The 26109-nt window shown below is 38.8% G+C and overlaps 1 protein-coding gene across 1 annotated transcript in view; it reads left to right on the forward strand.

The window, feature by feature from the left end:
* Nucleotides 1-3873: 3873 nt before the first annotated feature.
* The window catches only part of LOC128355191 (filamin-B), an 85436-nt gene continuing 63200 nt past the window's right edge, over nucleotides 3874-26109 (forward strand). Inside the window, exons 1-2 of the mRNA XM_053315431.1 lie at nucleotides 3874-3950; nucleotides 3991-4297. Of these exons, the coding sequence (XP_053171406.1) occupies nucleotides 4006-4297 (292 nt within the window). The 5' untranslated portion in view covers nucleotides 3874-3950; nucleotides 3991-4005. The remainder of the gene's footprint in view (nucleotides 3951-3990; nucleotides 4298-26109) is intronic.

The raw sequence follows: 26109 nt of genomic DNA on the forward strand, positions 1-26109 counted from the left end.
ATTGCTTTCCCAAGTGTATTGATATATTATATATGACCGTAACTGATGACTCTTTAATTCAGCATTCATTTAATTCAGAGATCAACTAATATTCTATCCAAAATCTGAGGTTTTAGAAGTGGTTCGTCTCCATCTTTGAATAACAAGTTTCGTCAAGACCCAAAAATCCTCAGCTGTTGGAGCCATAATTAGTTAAACTGTTAATTAAGAGTCTTAATATGACACAAGTGATAGTTTTTCTAATATTTCTTGTCCCAGTAGAGCCTTTTTCACAGGTTTAGCCCCAAATATTTAACATTTTCATTGCTTTCCCACATGTATAGATATATTATGAATCAGCTGACCTTACTCTTTAATTCAGCATAAATTAAATACAAAAAATCAACAAATATTCTATACAAAATCTGAGTTTTTAGAAATAATTAAACTGTTAATTAAGAGTGTAAATATGAGACGAGAGCTGGTTTTTCTAATATTTCTTCTCCCAGTAGAGTCTTTTTCTCACTTTTTCACAGTTTTTAGTCCCAAATATAAGATCTCATTGCTCTCCACATGTATAAATATCTTGATTATGATTGTAAAGCATGGCTTTTGAATCACTCCTTAATTGATCGATCATTTAACCTTTGTGTCGTCCTCCTGGGTCAAATTGACCCCGTCTGTTTTGACTGTTCCTTCTTTCCTTCCTTCCTCCCTTCCTTCCTTCCTTCCTTTCTTCCTTCCTTCCCTTCCTCCCTCCTTTCCTTCCCTCCTTCCTCCTTTCCTCCCTTCCTTCTGTCCTTCCTTTCCTTCCTTCCTCCTTTCCTTCCTCCCTTTCTTCCTTCCTTCTGTCCTTCCTTCCTTCCTTCCTTCCCTTCCTCCCTCCTTTCCCTCCCTCCTTCCTCCTTTCTTCCTTCCTTCTGTCCTTCCTTCCTTCCTACCTCCATCCTTCTTTTTTTCCCTCCCTCCTTCCTTCCTTCCTTCCTTCCTTCCTTCCTTCCTTCCTTCCCCTCCTCCCTACTTTCCCTCCCTCCTTCCTCCTTTCTTCCTTCCTTCTGTCCTTCCTTCCTTCCTACCCCCATCCTTCTTTTTTTCCCTCCCTCCCTTTTTCTTTCCTTCCTTCCTTCCTTCCTTCCTTCCCTCCTTTTCTTTCATTCCTCCTCCCTTCCTTCCTTGACTTGAGGACAACAGGAGGGTTAATCAAAAACAAAAATCATTAAATATTTTATGAGGTTTTAGGAGTGGTTCGTCTCCATCTGTGAATAACAGCGCTCCATTCATTAACACCAGTCCCAAAGTTTCCTCAAGACCCAAAACTCCTCTGCTGGTGGAGCCATAATTAGTTAAACTGTTAATTAAGAGTTTAAATATGACATGAGTGATAGTGTTGCTCATCCTAGTAGAATATTTTCCACATTTCTTCACAGTTTTTAGCTCCAAACACACATTTCTTTGTCGTTGTCCTCAGGTCAAGGAAGGACAGAAGGAAGGAAGGAAAGGAGTAGGTAGGTAGGAAGGAAGGAAGGAAGGTAGGAAGGAAGGAAGGAGTAAGGAGAGAAGAAAGGAAGGAGGGGAGAAGGGGAAGAAGGAAGGAAAAATTTATAGAAAGCGGGAAAGAAGGAACAGTTAAAAGAGATGGGGTCAATTTGACCCGGGAGGACGACACAAGGGTTAAAAAACAGGCATTTTAAAGTCTCATTGCTTTTCCACATGTATAGATATATCATATATTACTGTAAATGATATTTGACCCCACTCTTTAATTTGGCATTCATTTAATACCCAAAGTAATAAATATTCAAACTAGAGCTGTCAAATGATTAATTTTTTTAACCGAGATTAATCGCAGATTTTCCATAGTTAATCACGATTAATCGCGTTTTGAATTGCATGTTTAAAATCCTGTTATTTTACATTTCAAGGCAGTTTTAAGCCCATAATGTAAAGCATTTCTTACCAGAGTGTCTTAACTGCATTTTACTTTTGACTTGTCAACTGAAGCGTCTGGAAGTTTTTTAAAGTTAAACAAGCCGTTCAAAAGTCCAGTAGCTCTCTTACTTTCCATCAGCGCGGTAGGTTTACTGCAGGAGGCCACTTCAAAGCAGAGCGCTACAGCTAGAGGAGCCGTCTACGGGTGAATAGAAGGGACAAAAAGGCTTGCAACATTAAAATGCGATTAAAAAAATTAAGGCGTTATGGATTGCATTAATCTAATCACGCTTAACGCGTTAACGCTGACAGCCCTATTTTAAATATAAACTATCACAGTTTTTCCACACTTTCTCTCAGTGTTTAGCTCCAGATACTCACTTATCCTCCATCATTGATCTGTGAGAGTTTGAGGGAAAAGTGTTTTTTTAATTAGTGTAAATCTCCAACCCGATAAATCAGCCAGCCTGACAGACGCAGAGCTGCTGATTCACACAGAAACACTGACTTCACATCAGTCCGTCTGGTTTCTGATGAATCAATCCAGACAACAAGAGGCATCACTCCGAGCCTGTTTCCTCAAACCAAAGTCCCACACAGCTATTCTCATTATATTACATTATGCTGATATGAAAGAGGCCTTTGTCCTCACAATAAGTGCATTTAACTTCCATACAAACAAGAGCCAGATGTCATCTAGAGTCTTAAGTGTAATGGCTCGAGTGTTTGAGCTGAAGGATGAGTGTGCAGAGAGTTCATCTGCTGAAGGAGGAAAGTTAAATCTGATTTGAACATGTGGACGCAATTCTGTTTTATTTTAGTTTGTTTTGCATTTGTTCATTGTCGTTTTTATTTTGTTTATTTCAGTTAATGATTTTTTAGTTTTAGTTTTAGTTTTCGTTGACTATGATAACTCTGGTCTAGAGTGAATCTTTAAAGGTGCAGGGTAGATCACTTTGTAGAGCAAAATTAACCAATAGTGTAGTCTACGCAAAGTTAGGGACGACGACCAGGCTGTATAAAGTGCAGTGATGGGTCCTGGTGTATCTCAGTGTAGCTCAGGCACCCTTAAAAATAAATAAATTACTATTATATTCTTTTTTTCTAAAAAATATTTTGTATGACTTTAATTATTTTGTGAGCTTCCTTTATTAGTCCCACAATGGGGAAATTTGCATTGTTGCAGCAGCAGTAGACAGCAAAATAGAATATAAGAGCAGCAATAAGAGAGAATAAGAGCAATCAATAATAAGCACAAAACAATAAGAACAATAATAGTAAAGATATGTAATAAAAATAATAATCGTGATTATTATTTACAAGAGTAATATTGGGTAATATGAGGTGATATTCTTAAAGTGAAATAATATATATATGTATTATGGATGTTACAGGGTGTCCATAAAGGTAATTTAACACATTTATTACAAAAGCAAATGACTAGACAAATGTGACGGTACTCGATTTCTTGCCATGTTCATGTAGTGGAGCCTCATCAATGGTGGCAATGGCATCAGTGATCTTTTGCTTCAGGTCGTTGATGTCCCGTATCTTTGTTCGATACACGATACACAAATGCAATGTGATTAAAAACTTTTATAACCACTGAGTACATACAACAAATCTGATTAACATATCTCATCAATTGCTTTTGTAATGATTTCTTTTAATTTGTAAAGAGACTTTGTGGACACCCTGTATATTCAATTTCTGCTAAGTCTGTTCTACTAGATGCCACTAAATCCTACATACTGCATCTTTAAATAAAAACTAAAAAAAAACTCATTTTCATCGATGGGGGGCGATAATACACCACTGGCGCCTCAGCGTTGCCAATGTGTAGAGCAGGAAAGAGAAGCTGAAAGCTCCGACGTCAGGCATTAGCACCTGAACGCAGCAGCAGTCAGTGAGTCTTGGTGCGAGTCTGAAAACACTTCAGATCCACTTCAGCCTGCAGAGAGGACGCATCGCCTTAAAGTCTCTGTCCAACACTCAAAAGCACCTTCCACATAAGAAGTGTTCAGACTGCAGAAGAAGAAGAAGTAGTAGAAGAAGAAGAAGAAGAAGAAGAAGAAGAAGAAGAAGAAGAAGAAGAAGATGCCGGTCACAGAGAAGGATCTGGCTGAAGACGCTCCATGGAAGAAGATCCAACAAAACACCTTCACCCGCTGGACCAATGAGCACCTGAAATGCGTCAATAAGCGCATTGGTGACCTCCAGCTGGACCTGAGCGACGGCCTGAGGCTCATCGCACTGCTGGAGGTCCTCAGCCACAAGAAGATGTTCAGAAAGTATCATCCGAGGCCCAACTTCAGGCAGATGAAGCTGGAGAATGTGTCTCTGGCTCTGGAGTTTCTGGAGAAGGAGAATATAAAGCTGGTCTCCATTGGTGAGTAAAAGAAGCTCCATTCATTCATCTAAAAGCTCCCCCCCAAAAAACCCTTGGATTTAAGTTTAATTGGTGTTTAAGAGTTTAACCATGATATAAGAGTTGGTGTTGCTTATATTTATTGTCCCAGTAAAGTTTTTCCCATTTTTTTACCCCCCAAACACACACCTTTCTCTGCAAGGGAGAGAGCAGACTCCCTTTAAAAAATCTAACATTTTAAAGTCTTATTGTTCCCTTAGATCTATATATACAGTACATATGATTATACATTATATATATTGAATCAGCAGACTCCACTCTTTAATTCGGCATTCATTAAATACATAAATAAGTAACTATTTCATACAAAATATGAGTTTTTAGCAAATGTTTAGGCTCCTTTGGTGAATAACGGAGCTCCATTCATTCATCTATAAGCTCCAAAAAGCCCCCATTAAATTTAGATTAATTGATATTTAAGAGTTTAACCATCATATAACAGTTGGTGTTGCTTATATTTCTTGTCCCAGTAGAGTTTTTCTCACTTTCCCCATTTTTTTACCCCCCAAACACACACACGGCTCTCTGCAAAGAAGAGAGCGGACTCCCTTTAAAAAACTAACATTTTAAAGTCTTATTGCTCCCCCACATCTATATATACATTATATATGATTATAAAGTATGTCTTCTAAATCAGCAGACCCCCCTCTTTAATTCTGCATTAATTAAATACACAAACCAATAACTATTTTATACAGAATGAGCTTTTAGAAATGTTTCGTCTCCATTGGGAGCTCCATTCATTAACATTAGTCTGGAAGTTTCCTCAAGACTCAAAAACCCTCAGCTGTTGTACCCATAATTAGTTAAACTGCTAATTAAGAGTCTAACCATGACATGAGAGCTGGTTTTGCTTGTCACAGTAGTTTTTTCCATACTTTGCCCCAGTTTTTAGCTCCAAACACACACGCATCTGCTATGAAGGGGGCAAAACTCCCTTTAAAAAACGAGCATTTTAAAGTATTATTGGGTTTTCACATATATAGACATGTCATATATTATTGTAAAGTATATATTCTGAATCAGCTAACCCTCTTATTTAATTCGGCATTCATTTAATACCAATAAACAATAAATATTCCTTTTAAAATATCAAGTTTTACACATTGCTCACGCCGTCTACCTGGCTGCATGTAGCGAGCTTATAGGTGAGAGACTGCGTTTAGGATCGAGAGAGGGAAAAAAGAAAACACTTTAAAAACAGATGATATCTCATTAAAGTCACCACTGCTGGGTGTGTTGTGTTATGTTAAATTAAAGAGAGGTTTAAGGCTGTTTAGACAAACTTGACTCGTGTTTTATAAAGGAAGCTTCATGCAGTTTTATGCCTGAGACCAAAGTTCAGTTCAGTCTCATTTTTTTGTGTGGAAGTTTCCCCGCCGGTGTTTTAAAGCTTTTTCCACTTTAATGTTAATTAAAAAGAGTTAATGAAAGTATCTCATGTAGTTAAAGACGTCAAAGTACTTTAAAATGTTCGCTTTAATGTGTCCTTTATGTTGCAGTGCATTGAGCTCACATGTGTGTCAACCAAACTGTGTTTAAAAATCTTCTACTTTAATGTGAATTTGCTTATTAGCGACTTTATAATCAATGCATCTTTATTTTTTGACTATATGTATAAGTGAGAGGAGCTCATTTTCAAATCGGCATATATAAAACTTACAATTAAACCAAAGCTTTATTGAAAAACTCACATTTTCTAATTAAACCCTGCTCCTCTTGCCTCTCACCTCCAATTAACATTATGTAAAGGAGACTTTGACAACTGGAACCAAATCACCTCTCTAATATTTTCATTTTCATTCAAGTGTGGGTTTCTGACAGCAGCAGCCATGGTCAGAGCTTAAATGTGGTCTCACGGTAATTAACTAATGAAGTGTGTCATGTTGCCAGCAGCAGTATTAAAGTGACAGATTTCTTAATGGAGTTTGGCGTGTTGGAGGTGTTGAGTCTCCACATGACAACAGCAGAGTGTGTTTTAATGAGCAGGCTCCCACAGAGAGAGGACACACCTGTGTTAATGAGCCAGGCTTCATGGGGAGAGGTGAAGCCTCCTCAGTTTGGCTACCGGATGAATAATATTTTCACACACACACACACTCACTCCTCCAACCGCCCCAACGCCCCCCCCCCCCCAAAAAAAAACCACTCACACAGCCTGTGCCCTGTCATCTCTATGAGGATAAACACCTTCAGCATCCAACTGCTGCTCACTTATTCTACTTTTTAAAACTATTTTTATTTAACAAGCTGCTTGTGTTTGTACCCCAGAATTAATTAACACACATCTAATTACAGTCACTTTCTCATTAGTAGTTTTTTTTACCTGTTAAATGAATTATGTGTAGAATAAATAGGAAGATAAATTGTCATTTATTAGTCTTATATGATTTGAAACTTAAATATAATTGTGTAATTGACTGCTGGTTTGACTAAACTGTTTTCAGTTAGGATTTTGGAAACAGTAATGGGCTTTATCAGATAATTGATTAACTGCAAAAATGACCTGTGCATTAAGTGTGAATGAAAACTGTTTGGTGCCACCAAGGATGAACGATTGATTGACTGAAATATGATCTGTGATCTTTGAGGGAATCTTCACTTTTACATCATTATTCTCATTTCAATTGAAAATCATATTGAAATGATTATGATGGGAATCTGTACCAAACAAAATTCCCCTCCATGGAGAAGTGAAAGCGGCTCAGTCTGGTCGGGAAGTCTTCATTATGGACTTCCTGCTCAGAATGTCGTTGATCTCTTATCTCTCGCCGCTCACTGTTGTCGTCTTTTTATTACGATTATTATAAAAGTGAAAAGGTTTTGGAGTTCTTTTATCACTCGGCGTCTACTGGCCTTTTATTGGCCTCTTCTTCTGAAGAAGGGAAGGCGAGATAAGCTGATAAGAGTCAAGCAATTAGTCGATAATTGATTAATCCTGTTGAGTCATTTCTCAAGGTTTCCAACCAGTTTAATCTCATTCATCTCTCTCGTCATATTGACTGTTGTTCGGGATGAAATAGACCTTTTTTAAGATGTGTGAAACGCTGATTGAATCAATATTTTTCAGCTTTTTTTTACAGTTGTGGTTCAGATTTGTAAAACTCATATTAAACATATCACATTTAATAGTTTTTGACGATTGGTTACATGCATACTTGAATACTGAGGCAGTATATGTTGATCCTTTAATGCAGAGGTGTCAAACTCATTTTCATTCAAGGGCCACATACAGCGCAGTTTGATCTCATGTGGGCCAGATCATTGGAAGGAAGGGAGGAAGGAAGGAAGGAAGAAAGGGAGGAAGGACAAATGGAAGGAAGGTGGGAAGGAAAGAGAAGGAGAAGAAAGGAAAGACAGGTGGAAGGAAGGAAAGAATAAAAGTGAGGAGAGAAGAAAGAAAAGAATGGAAAGGTTGGAAAAAAGGACAGGAAGGAAAGGTGGAAGGAAGGAAAAGAATACAGGAAGGAAAGATGGAAGGAAGGGAGCAAGGAAGGAAGGAAGGAAAGATGAAAGGGAGGAAGGAATGAATGAATGAAGGAAGGAAAGATGAAAGGGAGGAAGGAATGAAGGAAGTAAGGAAAGGTGGAAGGAAGGAAATGAATACAGGAAGGACAGATGGAAGGAAGGGAGGAAGGACAGATGGAAGGAAGGAAGGAAAAAAGACAGGAAGGAAAGATGACAGGGAGGAAGGAAGGAAGGAAGGAGGGAGAGTGGGCCAGATTGGACCCCAGTGTGAAGTAGTAAATCACTTGTTTTTATTGTTAAAGTATTTTTTTAATCATTGATAGGATCATAAATGTGAATATCGAGTGTTAAACCCTTTCTTTTATACCGTCTTTGATTGAACCTTTATATCTCTTTATAGATGTTCTTCATAGAGAGTGAGTCATGGAGATGCAGCAGGGAAGCTTTCAGTCGGCTTCATTTCTGACAGCTTTTCTTGTTGTTTGGTGGAAGATTGGTTGAATATAGATTTATTTCTATAATGTGGTTATGGTTTAGCTGATTGCTGTTCATATGACAGTATATGTGGTAGTTTTTGAACATAAATATGAAGAGTTTTGAAGTTGGTTTTGTTGGTTGAGGGAGAAAAGTGTTCGGGACATTTGAAGGCTGTAATCAGTGAATGTGACAATGCAAATGTGACATAATTGTTGCTGTACCAATGGCATTAAATATTGAATCATGCATTTAACTAATAGTAAAAAAACCCCCAATGATTAATAGACCAAAGGATTAACCAATTAATTGATAATGATTACTGGTAATTAGTTTCAGTCCCGGTTGAAACAGGTTAGCTGAACTGCCTGAGGAGCAGAGTTAAGATCAAAAAGAAACCTCAGACTGTAGATATCTTCCTTTTTTATATACACACACACACACACACACACACACACACACACACACACACACACACACACACACACACACACACACACACAGAGAGACAGACAGACAATGTGGTTTTTGCCAGAAGCATCTCAGACCTTTATTAGTGACATCATCTCGTGTCTGTGGTGAGACTAGTGGGTGAGTCCAGGTGTGTTTGTGGAGTGATGAATACTTCACAGCTTCAGGGTTCATGTTTCCACGCCCACTCCGACGGTGGTTTGGATCTTTGTCATGGGAATTTTATGCACTTTGATCCTCAATACTCACTCATATATATGTAATATATATATTCAGAATAGTTAAATTACAAGTCTGACTAGAACAAAAGTCTCCTCTGTGTGAGTCTAAATCTGTCAGTTTCCACAGCAGCTGAACTGAGCTCATGAGTCGTAGTTTTCAGAGGCTCAGTTGAACCCGGACCAAGTGTTTTTGAGGTAAACCAAGACTTCTTTTCTGGATTCAACAGCAGCTTTCACACATGATCAGATGTGCTGAATTGTTTTGGATAAATTCTGGGTTCAGGAAAAAAAAACAACCAAACTTGACCCGAGTGTGAAACTGTCCTGACACATCACACACACACAGAGACACAGACATCACACACACACACACACACACACACACACACACACACACAGAGAGAGGCTGGTGCTGGGGCGATGGGCGGTGGGAATGAGCTGCTGAGCTTGTTCAGTGATGTAAAACTGGGGAAGGTTTGATTTTTTCCACAGTAGAAAGGAAATGACTGGGCGGGTGGGACACACACGAACACACACACACACACACACACACACACACACACACACACACACACACATGAACAGTAAGGCAGCACTGGTTGTGTTTTTCATGTTTCAGTGTTTTCAGCTTCAAACGGTCAAATCAGAAAATGAGAAAATATGTATTTAGTGTTTAATATAGAAGATTTATTTTAACATGGACCCCAGGAAGAGTAGCTGTTGCCTGGGTAACAGCTAATGGGGATCCAAATAAACTAAACTAAACTAAACTTGTTGCATATTGTGGTTATTATTGATACTTTAACACATGACGGAGTATCTGTATAAATCTTCATCATGGTGCTAACTGAATAAGCCTTTTACTACTGGACTCTTTATTCCACATATCCTCTCTATTAGCTTTTACAGCTCACTGATTTGATAAGAATCATTTGGGGAAAAGTGCTTTCAGAGAGAGAGTGACACATTCACGTGGCTGTCCGTCTCATGTCAGTGTGTGTGGGTTAGTTTAGATTCGCATGAAGATCAGAAGCAGACATACACCTGCCAACACCTGTAAAAGCTCACTGATCAACATGCTGCGTCTTGTTGCTTTTAATCCACACAAAGACTGGAATGTAAAAACATACGTTGGTGGTTTTATGGGGACTTATGCCCAAGATCTTGATGAGTGACAGAGTGCATCCGCCCCGTTACTGCTCTGCATCATCCAACCCCATGACGTCAAGTCTCTGGAAAAAATCACAGGATTGGGGTTTAATAATAGTTTATCTGTTGAATTCATGTTAAAATCATGTTTTCAGACCTGTGATGGGTTTTTTTTTTTTTTTTTATAGATCTTGTTGAATGACTCTGGTTTGTTCTCCCTCTCCGTGTGAGTTAACGAGCAGGTCTAAACACAGTAATCGTGTTCGGGTGAAGACCAAAGGAACCATACCGAGACCTTTTTTTTTTTTTGAGGGTGTGGTTTCAATCCAAGCCCCAAACAAACTCTGGTGCGGTTCCTTTGCAGTGGGAACGTGATCCGACCTCCATCAGACCCCAGCTATTTGGCGTACTCAGCAAGTTTGAGCTTAACGGCTCCTTTTTAAACCAGCTGTGTTTTTGAAATGAGTGTAATTAACAGTTTGAAGCAGAAGCTGGAGGATGAATCGAGATCCGACCAGAACTAGTGCAATGAAGGTCTTCCTGTGTTTAGGTTCTTGCTCCCGCCTCAGATACATCTAACCAATGAGTGGAGAGAACTTCTGAAGCTTTTAGTGAAGCATTTTGGTTTGCTTTGATTTTTCTCTGTGTGATAAGAAGCTGAACCAAGTTTTCCATCTCATCCTCTGATTTCGGACCTGTGTAAATAAACTATAGGTGTGAAAACGGCCCTTAAGCAGCTCTGTGGTCGCTCTGCTTCGTCACATCACAAACTCATTGTCAGGCTGTCTCTGTCTGGTTGTTGAGTCCGATTGACACTTTTCACACCGGCCAAAATGGACTGAATGAAGCGGGCAAACGCACCAGAGTCTGAACTCAAACAAACAATTTAGGTGCCAAACAAACATATTAATAGCAAAGTTGCTTTTACCTATTTGACATTTCTGTTTCCTGCAAACCAAAGAGCTTCATTAGGCCTGTCACAATAGCTGCTTTTGTTGGACGATATATATCGCTTCAGAAATAATCACGATAAACCATATTACTGTCATTTGGAAGACCATTTTATACCACTGATAATGATAATATAATAACATAATGATGCAAGGAGAGTGGGCGGTTATTTACCTTTTTAATAAAATATATATGCAACACTGCTTGCTTCTGCAGTCTCCATTCAGGAAGTACACAGTGAGGAATGGAGGCAACTACTCACTTAGCCTATGTGGCATGAGTTGTGTGAGTATTGATAGCCTAAGTTTGTCCTGATTGAGATACCGTCACAGCCCCCCACCCCTCCATCCCCACCCAATATGTTGTCATAATTGTCCTAAATGAAAACAAGGAAGTAAACCGACATTAAGAGCAACTCTCCCTGGTCTTGTGTATCTTTTAAATAATTGTCATACGAGTGAGTATACAACAACATGAATAGCCTCTTAGCTGCTAATTGTGGCGATATTGAGGTAAAAGATATAGAGACACGATGATGTTGATAATTATGTTATTGTACGATAAGTCGACGACATAATTATTGTGACAGACCTAAGCCTCGTGTGTCTTTCACATGAAAACCATCCCTAATACATTTGACGTTTACTGGTTTTGTCTTGTAGTACCTGCAGCAGTCATGTCTAATTTGTAACATCCCGATAAGAACTGTGTTACGCCTGTCAGAGCAGTTCAGTGTTTACTGTGCAACATGAGAACAGGACTCCATTCACTACATTTTACTGAGCTCTGTTAGCACGTTTTTACACTTTCTGAAAGGAGCTCGGGGGGGGGGGGAAATGTCCCACATAACCGCAGTGAGTCAGACTCTGTGAATTTGGAGTTTGGACCCACTGGGAGGGAACCAGTATGGCTACACAGGTAACATGAGTTTGTCAGATACCTCACCTCCATGATGGGAAGAGTGCTCCAGAGAGGGAGAGGGGAGCGTGGGAAGGAGATGTTTGCTGTTGTCAGACACAGTGATGTAACTCAACGTCTCCTTTCAAAACCTGTGTGTGCGTGCGTGTGTGTGTGTGTGTGTGTGTGTTAATGGTTAGCTGTGCTGTGGGGCCCCTCTGGGAGGCCCCTGGCTTTTGTCTGTAACACACACTGAGGCAGGCGGAGGAATATTTTCAGCACATGTATCTTATTAGAGATGATACGCGTTTCATATTAAAGCATCCAATCATTTTATTGGGGCTGCAACTAATAGTTATTTTCTCTATAAATCATGAGTTGTTTGGTCTATAAAACGACAGAAAATGCGTGAAAATTGTTGATTAGTGTTTCCAAAAGCCAATAACGCAACTTCAAATGTCGTGTTTCAACAATCTACGACCAAAAAATATTCAGTTTACTGTCACAGAGGACGAAAGTAACCAGAAAATATTCACATTTGAGAAGCTGGAAGCAGGAAAAAAACAATTAATCGACTCCCAAAATAGATTCTTTGTTACTCAACTAACAACTTTAAGATATTATATTTTTCCTCTGCTGCTGGTTCAATTTCAGTCAGACTGTTTGTTCCTCGATGCTGCTTTCACTGTCTGCTGGGAGATTTGAATGATAGGAAGCTGCAGGTTGTTGGTCTGTGTGTGTGTGTGTGTGTGTGTGTGTGTGTGTGTGTGTGTGTCCTCCCTGCTTCATATCCACCAGCTGTGGTTTCTCCCCGATATTTCTGCGGCTGAGGATCGACCTGATCTGTCGTCTTCTGCGGTTTCTGTCTTAAAAAAAAAAACTGTGGTTCTGTTTTTATGATCCAGGAGCTGGATTTTTAGGAGATGATGTTTTTAGTTTGACCTTAACTTTTAACGGCATCAGTCAAGTTTTTTTCTTTCTTGTAATGAAAATGCCTTTTTTGTAGAAGTTGTCATCAGCAGTTTATTCTCAGGTGACGGGCTATAACCTTTAAAATCAGCAGAATGGTCCCTTTTTATTTTTTTTAAATGTCAGCGATTATCCAAATGTTCCACTCAAAAGTCAGAGTTACTCAGAATAAAGACCAGTAGAAACTGAAGTGAAATGCTGCACGTATGTACTTCACCTTTGACAGGTTGCGAGATTGTGTGTTTGTGTGTGTGTAGTTAGTGTTGCATAGCAGCAGCAGCAGTTTAGCTCGGAGCCACAATAACGACGGAGACTTTATCGCTCCTGAGATTGCATAACTCTCTCTGTGTGTGTGTGTGTGTGTGTGTAGGGTGTTGGCCTCTCACTTGTGCAGACAGGTGTATTACCTCATGGCTGAAGTGGAGGACGGATTTTCAAGCCTAGCCTTAGTGTGTTCTGAGTAGAGCTGAAATGATCACTATGTTCATAATTCAGTCAACCAACAGCACATTTTGATAATTTATTAATCATTTTATAGTTATAATCACAAAGGGAAGCTGCGGTGTGTTCAGGGTCGCCTCGTATTTCTTTAACGTCATACTTGTTTGTGTATATATAAAACACGTGGGCTCAGACTGTAAACTCAACGTCAACATCACATATTGAATTTTTTATGACTCTGTGTGATAAACAGCTGTCTATGTTACACATCCAGCAGCCACGGAGCGATCGTCCCATTATGATCCATCTGATTAACCCAAGTCCAATATTGACTAAGAAAATATCTTTCTTTATTTAGATGCTTAATGTTCTACTTTAATCACCAGCTAGTCTTTAACTGTGAATGTTTGCTGTTTGCTGGGTCGGCAGCGTTCGAATCAATCCGAGCTTGTTTGATAATCAGCTGATGAGGCGGCAGGAAACACGGTGAATTAAGCAAAACAGGAAACGTGCCATAAAACCAAAAAACTGCACTTTTCTCTGCTTTTTTCTTAAGCTGCAATGTTTAATTGATTATCCGCCAACTATTAAAACCACCAGCTGCTTTCACAATCAATTCATTGTTTTAAGTCTTTTTTTTTTTAAACAGAAAAGCTTCTCAAATGTGAATATTGACTTGCTTCTTTTCCTCCATGGCCGTAAACTTGAATATTTTTGGGTTGTAGACTGTTTAATTGGGACAGAAGACATTTGAAGGTGTCGTCTCGGGTTTGTTGGAAACAGTGATCGATACATTTTATGGACCAATTCCACTAAATTGATTAATTGAGAAAATAATTGACTTATTAATCCGATAATGAGAATAATAAAGATAGTTGCAGCCTTACTCTTTTTCTCTTGAGTCTGACATCTTCATCAAGACGAGCTAGCTTTAGTGTCAGTTTTGTTTTATATTGCATGCGTGTGAACTTTGGACACTGGTGGCTGATTTGGCACACAGTAAACTGGAGTTAAAGCCTAAAAATAGTCACCCTCCCTCCCTCCCTCCCTCCCTCCCTCTCTCCCTCCTCTCCTCCTTTCCATATTTGGAGAAAACTGTTCCAGCAAAGGTGGTAAACGCCACAAACTACCTCCTCATATTAAGCGTTGCGGTCCAATAAAGCACAAGTGGTTAGTCTCCACCACCAGCAATTAGACTCATCCGCTGGAACAAGCTACACGACTTTTTAGAGAGAAACACCCCAGCAACAAAAACAGCAGCGTTACTATTTAAAGTGCAACAACGCTGAGTCATCATACAGATTTTAATTGATGTATTCCTTTCCTCAAATATTAATGTCCTAATTTAAATCTGCCTGAAGGGGTTTTTCCCCTCTGCTATCTTCCATCTGTGTGTGACTCTGTGTGAGAAAACCCAGGTGAAAAAAAAGAAAAAGTGAGAACAGGCCCGACGGGATCTGTAGCTTTTTAGTTTTGACCTAAATCCGACTGTGTGACCTCATTCTCTCCCTCGCAGCACACACACACACACACACACACACACACACACACACACGGTTAACCTGCTGAGCCTCCAGGCCGTGTTTTTGTTGAGCAGCGTTCACTATAGCGGCGTGAAGTTTGACTGATTTCCCGTATTTTCACTGAAGCAACCGAAGCTTTTCAGTCTGTGTTTCTTAAAACCTGGAAGGGGGGGGATCGCTCGGGTATAAACATATCTGTTACTCTTTAACATGCAGCAGTGATTCAGCCTCTGTTCACTTCATTACAAGCTTTTCTTTTCTTTTTTTGGGGGGGGGGTTTTTCTTTGTTTCTGTGTAACCCTCCTGTTGTCTTCCCGTCAACCGTGCAACTTTTTAATCCTCCTCGGTCTGCTTTGACTGTGTTATAAAGCATAAGGTAGAAATTATCACCCAATTCTGTGTTAGACCTTTTTTTAGCCAACTTCATTCCGACTTATTACCACAGGGTTTACACACATTTTTTGGGAAATAGGCCTCATTTAAATGAAATTATACCTCCTTTTCTTTCTTTTTTTTGTTTTTTTTGCCTAATGTTATCCTCCTGGGTCAAAATTGACCTGAGGACAACAGGAGGGGGTAAACACCGCCGGCCCGCACAGGAAATGATGTGATGTGACCTTCTCCGGCCGATACGGTTGTGTTCACTGACATCAGCAGCCGCCTCATTTAATTTAGTGTGAGTCTGGGCGCAGAGGGCTCCCAGATGATCGACAACGTGACAGAACAAACTCCTGGTAGATTACTCTGTGCCATGAACAATTTATTTTTATTAACCTGCTGATTGTGGAGATTGAGGATGAAATGAGTGTCATTGTGAAAACACTGAGTGGTCAAATCTCCTTATTAACTTGTTTGGCGTCTGATAAACCTTCAGACTCACAGATCTGTTACTCTGAGGCTGTATCATGTTTTATCTTCTTATTGGTACCTTTTTAAACAATGCAGCAACTAATGTTTTTGCGAAAATGCCAAATATTCACTGGTTAATGGCTTCTCAGATGTCAAGATTTTAAGCTCTTCTGTGTCTTACGTGACAGTAAACGCTTTATCTTTTGGATTTTGGACTGTTGATCAGACAAAACATGCCAATGAAAGACGTCACCATGGACTTTGAGTAATTATAACGGGTATTTTTCTCTATTTTTGGACATTTTATAGACAAAACAACTTATCAGTTAATCAAGGAAGTGTTTGGCGCATGCATCGATAGTAAAATAAATAATTAGTTGCAGACCTGGCATCGCTCTCTGCTGTGATGTATTAACTGACTGACTGGCAGGCTGCTCCAGTACTGGACCAGAAACCACACTACACACACACACACACTACACACACACACACACACACACACACACACACACAGATTCTTGCTTTTACTCTCTCTTTGACTCTCGACCACTCGGTTGCCATGGTGCTGTGTGTCAACAGCAGCCTCTGGCTGTCTCAGCTCGTTGAACTCTGACAGCTGATAAATGTTTGGTTTCAGTCTAACAGGACCATGCACTGTGTGTGTGTGTGTGTGTGTGTTAAAGTTCAGGCTTTCTCTTTCTGATGTGTTTCATTTTTCATTTTAGTGTCATGATGATGGTTTTTTTATGTTTGCCCATTTGTCACTGAAGTAGTTTAATCTGCCATCTGGGAGTTTCTCACACTTGAACTCACAAATAAGTGATTTTTCTGCAGGTTGAACTTTTATTTGTGGTGGTTTATATGTCTGTTAAACAATCACTTTTAAATCAACGTTAAGCACTGTTAGCTTTATCACAACCTTGTGTGTGTGTGTGTGTGTGTGTGTGTGTGTGTGTGTGTGTGTGTGTGTGTGTGTGTGTGTGTGTGTGTGTGTGTGTGTGTGTGTGTGTGTGTGTGTGTGTGACGGGGATAGTCGGTGGTCTATAATGTGAATTCATGGATATCAAATGTTTCTTCTGGAGGCTTTGGTGGAAATTACAAATGGAAGTTGTGACAGCATTGGGTGTAAATTCAGGAGGCTCTTCATCACCGCCCAGTTACAGCAAGTGCAGCTACAGTAAACTGATTTAATGGCCTACACGGCTATCATGTTTTAATACTAGATATATATAAATTTGGTATAAAGTTGAGTTATTAAAATCAAAATTCAGTTGCAGAGCGTCTCTCCTGATAGCCGAAGAGTCGATCACGGCGGCCTGTAGAAGAAGAAGAAGCGGCAGATGTGTTGGTTTAAATGGGACTATCATGTTTTAATACTAGAAATTAAAAGTTTGCATTCCTGCTATAAAGCTGAGTTATAAAAATCCAAATGCACAGTGGAGCATCTTTCCTGAAAGCCGAAGAGTCGATCACAGCGGCCTGTAGGAGAAGAAGCGGCTGTTATGTCGGTTTAGTCGACCTCTCTGTAACAGTCACTCTGCATCCAGCTGTCCTCTGTTTCCACCACAGTTATATATTTTTGGTCGTGTAGAAACAACGTTGTAAAAGTTTACAGCCTGTCATGTTTGTGAATTTGAGTAAAATACAGACTCTGCTGAACCCCATAGTTGCGGTCCAGCCCAAAAAAAAAAAAAAAAAAAATGGAGCCATCATTGTTTATGTTTATGCTGCTGCTGTGATGTTGGTCTATTTAAGCGTGTTTGTTGATGTAAGCGCGTTTGTATTGTTGAATTTTTGTTTTTTTCCAAACCTGAGCGACCACATGAATTTCCTCTGTGGGATACTAAACTCTAGATCTGGACATTTTTCTTGTTTGTGCAATGAATGTGTGGCACGGAAAGACTTTTTAATCCATAATAAGAAAATTTAAATACATTACATACAGTTTTTTTGGTTTGGTTTCCTAATAACTGTATGCAAATTACAGCATCTCCAGTCAGTAACATGTTGTTATTTTTGTCACAGGACAAAAGAGCTAATCAGGTTTCTGTTATCTTTTGTAAATGAGAATTTGATAGAAGCGATAGTTTTGTCAGACTCATCTAGCCAGGTATGAAAGATCATTGGCTCACAGCTGTTGAATCATTCAGATACCGAGCTCGCCAAAAAGTGGTAGATCTTTATCTCGGTGTATGAATTATAAGAGGACAACAACAACAACAAAAAATAGGCGAGGGAAAATATTAGATGAAACTAAATACGATCTGATATTAGTGCTCTGTTGTTTTTTCCCCTTTCTCATTTAAAATCTGTGGTCTTGATTAGGTGGGGAAGTTCATACGTCATCCTTTTTTTTAAGGTTTGTGCAAGTTTTAATTACAGCTTGAGGATTGTGAAATAGCTCATTATAATGCATCAACCTCATAATGACACTCAACATCACAATGATCCATTTAAAAGCAGAGAAAGCGGCGTAAAAACTAACTTTAACAACAATCAGGGTAAAAAATACTGTGAAAAAAGACACATTCAGCTGGTTTAATGTACCTAGTGTTACAATACAGTGACTAAGGTGGATCTGAATAAACAAAAAAAACAAACACACAGAGATCCTTCAGCCTTAAAGACAGTGAAACTCTCATAGATACCAATTTTTTTATCTGCTATTTGTGAGACTGAAACTGTTTTGGCAACATCGGTGTTTACTTTTAATCGCAATACAGTCACAAGAACAGACCGTATCAAGACGAGACACACACACACACACACACACACACACACACACACACACACACACACACACACACACACACACACAGCAGTGAATGACAGCGTGTCCCAAGGTCAGTCACTATGAGATGAGGTGCATTCCAGCCGTTGCCCCGGCAACCTCAGTAAACAAAGCCAGTGAGTGGCTGGCTTTCCTTCTCAGTACATGAATGGAGCCAAAATCATTTAGTCATACAGCTCTTTGAGACTTTTTTTTTTTTTTTTTTTTTTAAATACTTATTGACCCTACAGGCTAAAAATATGATGATATAAAAGTCATGTTGAACGGCACGTGAGCTTTAAATCCAGCTGTGACCCAGATGAGGGTTCAGGTTGGCATGAGACGTATGGGCCAAGCATGCTAACAGGCTGTTGTTAAGCAGGTATAATGTTCACCTTCTTATTTCAGTAGGTTGGTCGATTACTTCATGAGTTGATCAGCTGTTCTGATAAGTGATTCATTGTTTCAGCTCAATTTTTAGGGGAGAAAATGCCCAAATTCTCTGGTTTCAGCGTCTTAAATGTGAATATTTTCTAGTTTAGTTCATCTTTTGTGATAATTAACTGAATATCTTTGAGTTGTGGACTGTTGGTCGGGCAAAATAAGATGGCAAGAACACAAGATCAACATTTTTTTAGTTTTTTTAAAAGTTTTTTTTAGTTTTTATAAAGCCCAGATGACTTTTGAAAATTGAGAAAATAAACAGATTAATTGATAATGAATGGTTAGCTGCAGCCCTAAATTGGAGTACAGAGATGTTTGCAAAACCTCAAATCATTTTCATTTCACTGTAGCCATAAAAACACTTTCTTTTCTTCATTCGTTTCAGGTCTTTAGTTTCACTCCTTCAGAGCTGCTGTCATATTTATGGCTCTAACCTTTGTTCTCATCTTTGGTTTTTGGTTTTTATTGCACACATTGTTGCTAAACCGGAGCCAAAACTGAAACCTCTGCAACACCTCACAGTCCTGCGTTCATGTGCTGAAACCATAGACTGTATATAAGAAACACAGTCCAGTCTGTCCGCTGCCTGCTTACTATTACTGACAACCACGATAATTATCAGAATCACATCAATAATTACAACCAGATCACTACTGGCTCTCATCACTTTGCATTCTGGTCAAAAATCGGAGTGTTTTTCTACCTCGATGAACAGGCCTGAGTCTCTCTGTTCAGCGTTGTGAGGCTGCTGCAGCACAGAGGAGGCTTTAAAGGAATTAAACACACGTGATTTTTTTGTGTTGGAACAAAAAACACACTTTTTTTTTGGAGCAACAACAAAACAGCTCAAATTCAAACTGAAAGAAACAGAGGTTTAGATAAGACAAAATAAAAATAAAAGTCCCTCCAGCCTCCTTGTATTTAATGGGGTGTGTCCTTTTATTAGATGCCTGTCCCTGAATCATAAAACGGGTCGAACACATGTAACAAATTTAATTGCTAACTTATTGGACTCACTTTTTTTTGGATTGTACTCTCAGCAGTAACCAACAACAGGGCTGGTTGATATCACCTGAAATCAATATCATGATTAATTGCCATGTTTATCTTGGTAATGATTAATTAAATGATTAAATTAAAATTCACCCACGCACAATGTTCTCGGTCTTCACTGTGAAGCTGAAACAGAAAATCAATGTACAAACATGCTGTTTTATGTCTTGACTATCAGATGAAGTAATGTAATGAATAGCTGTATGAGCTCAGGATGATTTTAGGGTTTATAAGGACATTAGTACAGCAGAGTTAACCGCTGTCACTGAACTCTGGTTATTGAAGAGCTGCAGAGTTTAGTTCATGTCCACACGTTTAGGGCTGTAACTAACCTTTATTTTCATTATCTATCAGTCATGTTGTCTTTAAAAGGTCAGAGTCCAAGCTGACGTCTTCATATCTTCTTGTTTTACTCAACCAACACTGAAGATGCTCAGTTTACTGTCTTAATGAATGACAAGAAATATAAAAATAAATCACATGAGAGGCTGAAACCAGCGAATGTTTGGCATTTTTTTTCTAGTTAACCCTCCTGATGTCCTCATGTCAAGGAAGGAAGGAAGGAAGGGAGGAAGTTTGGGAGGAAGGAAGGAAGGAAGGGAGGAAGGAAGGAAGGGAGGGAGGTTGGAAGGAGGGAAATGAGTAAGGAGGGAGGGAGGGAGGAAAAGAGGAGGGAAGGAAGTAAGAGAACGCAGGGAGGAAGGAAGGAAAAGAGAGGAAGGACAGAAGGAAGCAAAGAAAAAGGGAGGGAGGGAGGGAGGAAGGAAGGAAGGAAGGGAGTTTGGAAGGGAGGAAGGAAGGAAGGGAGGAAGGAAGGAAGGGAGGGAGGTTGGAAGGAGGGAAATGAGTAAGGAGGGAGGGAGGGAGGAAAAGAGGAGGGAAGGAAGTAAGAGAACGCAGGGAGGAAGGAAGGAAAAGAGAGGAAGGACAGAAGGAAGCAAAGAAAAAGGGAAGGAGGGGAGGAACAAAGGAAAAAAGAAAGAAAGATGGAGGAAGGAAGGAATAGTCAAAAGAGACGGGGTCAATTTGGCCCGGGAGGACGACACTAGGTTTAAAAATCTACAAAAACGATTATTCAGATAGTTGCAAACTCATTTATTTGTCAGTTGCAGCTCTGGTTACACACATGCAAAGAAGCTCGGCTCATTTCCTGACAGTATTTAGTCTATTATAGTAGATTAATTTAGTTGTAGCTTCTTGTTTTCTGTTTCATTCCCCCCTCCATCGTTATTAAAGAGCTGCAGTATTTAGTTTATTTAGTATATTTAAACTGTAGCTCATAGTGTACACACACTCTTACATTCAAGGCTGTAACTAATGATTATTTTCATTATCTGTCACTCATGTTGTCTTTAAAAGGTCAGAGTCCAAGCTGACATCTTCATATGTCTAGTTTTTAGGCTTTACACCATCAGGATTTTTGGGGCTGATCACCGATAACTGATCAGTGAGTTTAAATAAACCGATCATTGATCCGATCACGTCTTCTTTGTCCACGCTCCGTTTCTTAAACTCTGCTTCTCCTCCTTGTGTTCCCTATCCAGGTACATTTGAGGTGTTGAAACATTTTGCAGATGCTTCCCCACGAGGTTCTTTAGTGTTGCACAGATTGTTAAATAGCTTGTGTTTTATCTGTCTGCCCACACCACCCACATGTTTGTTTTAATCCGACAGCTCATGATTCAAGATTCAAAAAACTTTATTGTCCGTCACATCGTTTCAGCTCCAACATGTACGGATGTGATTTGAGAAATTGAAGATTTGGAGTAAAGAAGGAGAAAAAGAAGTGAAATCCTGCTGCTATAGTTGGTTTATGTAGAAGCTTTGGTTGCTAAGGTGGTTGATAAAGGCTGTGTTCCGTGGTTGCTCAGGTGGTTGCTAAGGGGGGCCTTAAAGAGACAGGAGCTAAAACGGCGTGTTTCAGAAAGAGGCTGTACTGAGAAGCTGCATAAAGGACCAGTAGAAGATAAATAAGGAGTTTTTAACTGGAAATCATGTAAAGTTATTCTACTAGAGACACAGAATATGAATATAGAGCTGGAGATGTGGAGAATCTTTGTCCTTCTAAACAAAATCCTACGCAGAGAAACTTAATAGTCAGTCTTCAAAACTAACTGTCGGATTCAAACAAACATGTCAGTGGTGTGGGACTTCTTCGGAGTAAATGAGACTGATAAAACACAAGCCATCTGCAATCTATGCAACGGGAGCATCTGTAAAAAGTTTCAACATGACGACATTGATGGGATCGGCGAATTAAGACATTACAGCCGATCTCACTAATAGCATAAAAGGCTAAATATCGCCGATCCAATATAGCCAACAGTCCAACTCTGAAGATGTTCAGTTTACTATCATAATGTTTGACAAAGACAATATTTAAATAACCACATAGTGAAGCTAAAATCAATGAATATTTGGCTTTTTTTAATTAAAAAAAGTACCAAAATCGATTATGTGATAATTATTAAAATAGTTGTAGTTTCATTTATTTGTCAGTTGCAGCTCTAATTCCTTACATGCATGCAAGGATCTCTTCTACAGCGACAGTATTTAGTCTTTTATAGCAGATTAATTTAGTTGTAGCGTCGTTCCAGTTTCAGTCACGCTCTCCTTCAAAAGTTGCTTTTATATTTCAGTCATCCCGAGCCTTTTTAGACTGAGCAGCATGTTAAATAACTTCTCCAGACAATGACATGATGAACGATGCTGACTTGACTTTCACTTAGGGACGACTCCACCTCACGGAGAACACAACTCCGAATGACAGCGATTCAACTTTAATGCTTTTCAGATGCATTGAAGGCAGACGACTGAATGTCTCAAGGCATTAATTCATCAAACATACTGACGTGAAACTTAAGTGTTGGGGAATTATAATGTCTGTTTCAGTAAGCCTTTGATCGATTGTTCAGCCCCACTTGGCGAGCTGTTATAAACATTAACTGAAGAGTGTATTCAGCCGAGTTCAGTCAGCTGTAACTTATTAATGTTCAGTCTAAGTGTGTGTGGCTAAACCTGCAACTGGTGATCAATTAGGTGATTGACGGGTAATCATGTAATTGCTTTGATCATTTCTAAATATAGTTTTTGGCCAGTCAATTAAAGACATCATGGCCTCTAGGAAATTAGGAATGCATTTTTTAAAAACTGTTTCTTAACATTTTATAGACTAAACAATTAATGGACTAAAAAAGAAAATGAATCAGCCAGTCAATCTTTATTTATTAAGCGCCACATCACAACCAAAGTTCACAAAGAAGCAGGACTAGACCGTACTCTTTAATTTAATTCAAAGAGACTGCACTTGGCGACAGTGGCGAGGAAAAACTCAACTTTTTAATGGGAAGAAACCTGAAACAGAACCGGGCTCTAGGTGGGCGACCAGTTGGGGTTGAAGGAGACGGAGGGAGAGAGGAGAGAGAGGCACAGTGACAACTGTCAACTAATTAAACATAATGAATTGCACCCCTATGTGTAGCACCACTCACATGGAAATAAATGGCCTAAATTATCCTGAAAGTGACAATTGAGTGACATGCAGAGTATAGACATAATAATAATGATACTACCACTACTATTACTATTACTACTAGTACTACTATTACTAGTATTACTGCTACTACTACTACTACTAGTACTACTACTACTACTACTACTATTACTATTACTACTGCTACTACTACTACTACTAGTACTACTACTACTACTATTACTATTACTACTGCTACTACGACTACTAGTAGTACTACTACTACTACTACTAGTACTACGTCTATTACTACTACTACTACTACTACTACTACTACTTCTATTACTATAACTACTACTACTACTACTATTATTAATATTACTATTACTATTACTACTACTACTACTACTAATAGTACTATTACTACTACTACTACTAATAGTACTATTACTACTACTGCTATTACTATTACTACTACTGCTACTACTACTACTACTATTACTACTACCACTATAAATACTATTACTACTACTTCTATTACTATTTCTACCACTATCACTACTACTACTATAACTATTATTATTACTACTACTACTACTACTACTACTACTACTACTACTACTACTACTACTACTACTACTAATCTTGATTCATAGAGCACCTTTCATACAAGGGATGTAGGTCAAAGTGCTTTACATAGAAAGATAAAAAACAAAATATCAACAAATAAAATTAGCTGTTGGTAAAAGTTAAAATGCCACTAATTAAAAGCCAGTTTAAATAAATACAATTTCAGCTGTTGCTTACAAATGTTCACAAAGCTCACACCTCTTGTAGCCTTTAGGTAGAGGGTTCCTTAATTAAAGAAAGTTGCACCTCCAACATGTAGCGACTCTGCCAAAAGCCTCATTCAGGTGCGACTGAACCATAAGACGCTGTTAAAGCTGCTAAAAACAACAACACACGAGGACACTCAGCTCACTGACATCATCATGAAACCTCCGACTCACACAACACAACGTAAAAACCTGCAGCTCAGAGGAGGACGAACAAAAGCTCTCGGCTCTACTTGACTTGACGGGACTATTTCTGTTTGAAGTTGACTTTACAGATACAGAAATAAAGTTTGGTGTTTATCTTTGCACTCTATCAGCTGCCCTCCTATTCTAGCAGGCTGTGTGTGTGTGTGTGTGTGTGTGTGTGTGTGTGTGTGTGTGTGTGTGTGTGTGTGTGTGTGTGTGTGTGTGTGTGTGTGTGTGTGTGTGTGTGTGTGTGTGTGTGTGTGTGTGTGTGTGTGTGTGTGTGTGTGTGACTAAACACACAGAGCCAGTGTTGCTGCAGAAAAGGTAACCTGAGAGAGGCAGGGATATAGACTTACACCTCTCCTCAGCAGAGAAAGCTCCTTTTGTTGCTTTCAGGTCTAAATGCAGCAGCTTTGTGATAAGGTTTTGTTTTTGTTTTTTTTTAAATGTGAAGATTAAATCAACCAGGAAGTTTATTTAAGATCAAAGTGATGAAAACACATCGCTTAAATGGTTTTTTTTTGTCTGTGATAATTTTCAGTGCGTTTGCTGCCCTTCGTCGCACATTGGTGGCTTTTTTTTTCTCCCTTCTAACTTCAGACTGTTTTAATTTGAGCAGCTGTTAAAGACACAGTTCAACATTTTAGGAAATATGCTTTAGAGCTGCAACAATTCATCAATTCATCAAGTTTCCAGCTTCTTAAATGTTGATATTTATAGTTAATTTCATCCTCTATGGTATTAAACTGAATATTTTTGGATTGTGGACTGTTGCTTAGAGCAAAAAAAGACATTTTAGGCTTTTATCTTGAGCTTTGGAGGATGATGATAGACATTTTAAAGATCAAATGACTAATCATACAGATTCATTCAAATTCATTATATGCCTGTTTACTTTCCTGCAGGTTAGATGAGTAGATTTATATAACTTTACTGTAGTGTATGGTTTAAATAAACAATATATATCATGTTAATTAGAGAGTGTGGAGGCTGGTAGGTTGATTTAATTACTATTCCAACTTTCTTCTGCCTTTTTAAAGGGTCATTTCACCCAAATCACAAAAAGAACATTTAGGTAAGGCTGCATATTGTGATGGTAATATTCAGACTTGTTGATAGATATATATCATGTTAATTAGAGGCTGGTAGGTTGATTTAATTACTATTCCAACTTTCAGAATACATGTACATAAAATACCTTTTTACAGAATTAAAATAGAGCAAAATATATATAATGTAAAGTCACATTTTTAAAGGGCCAGTTCACCCAAATCACAGAAAGAACGTTTAGGTAAGGCTGCAACTAACGATTACTTTAATTATCTGTTTGTTAGGGGTGTGCATTATTGTATTATCCACTATAATGTTAGTATAATTTTTAATGATGATATCATATTGTGAAGGTAATATTCAGACTTGTTGATGTAATGATGTCATACTGTTACGCACAGCAGCAGTAAGCATGGCGGAAAGTGAAACATTGCTAGCAGGAGTTAGTTTTTAAAAGAGGCGAGTGACGTCGGTAGTGTGGAAGTGGTTTGGTTATGAAAGATCAGCTGTACAACAAACCACGGTAATATGTAGAAAGTGCAAGAATAG

This window comes from Scomber japonicus, chromosome 3 (assembly GCF_027409825.1).
Source record: "Scomber japonicus isolate fScoJap1 chromosome 3, fScoJap1.pri, whole genome shotgun sequence".
NCBI lineage: Eukaryota > Metazoa > Chordata > Actinopteri > Scombriformes > Scombridae > Scomber > Scomber japonicus.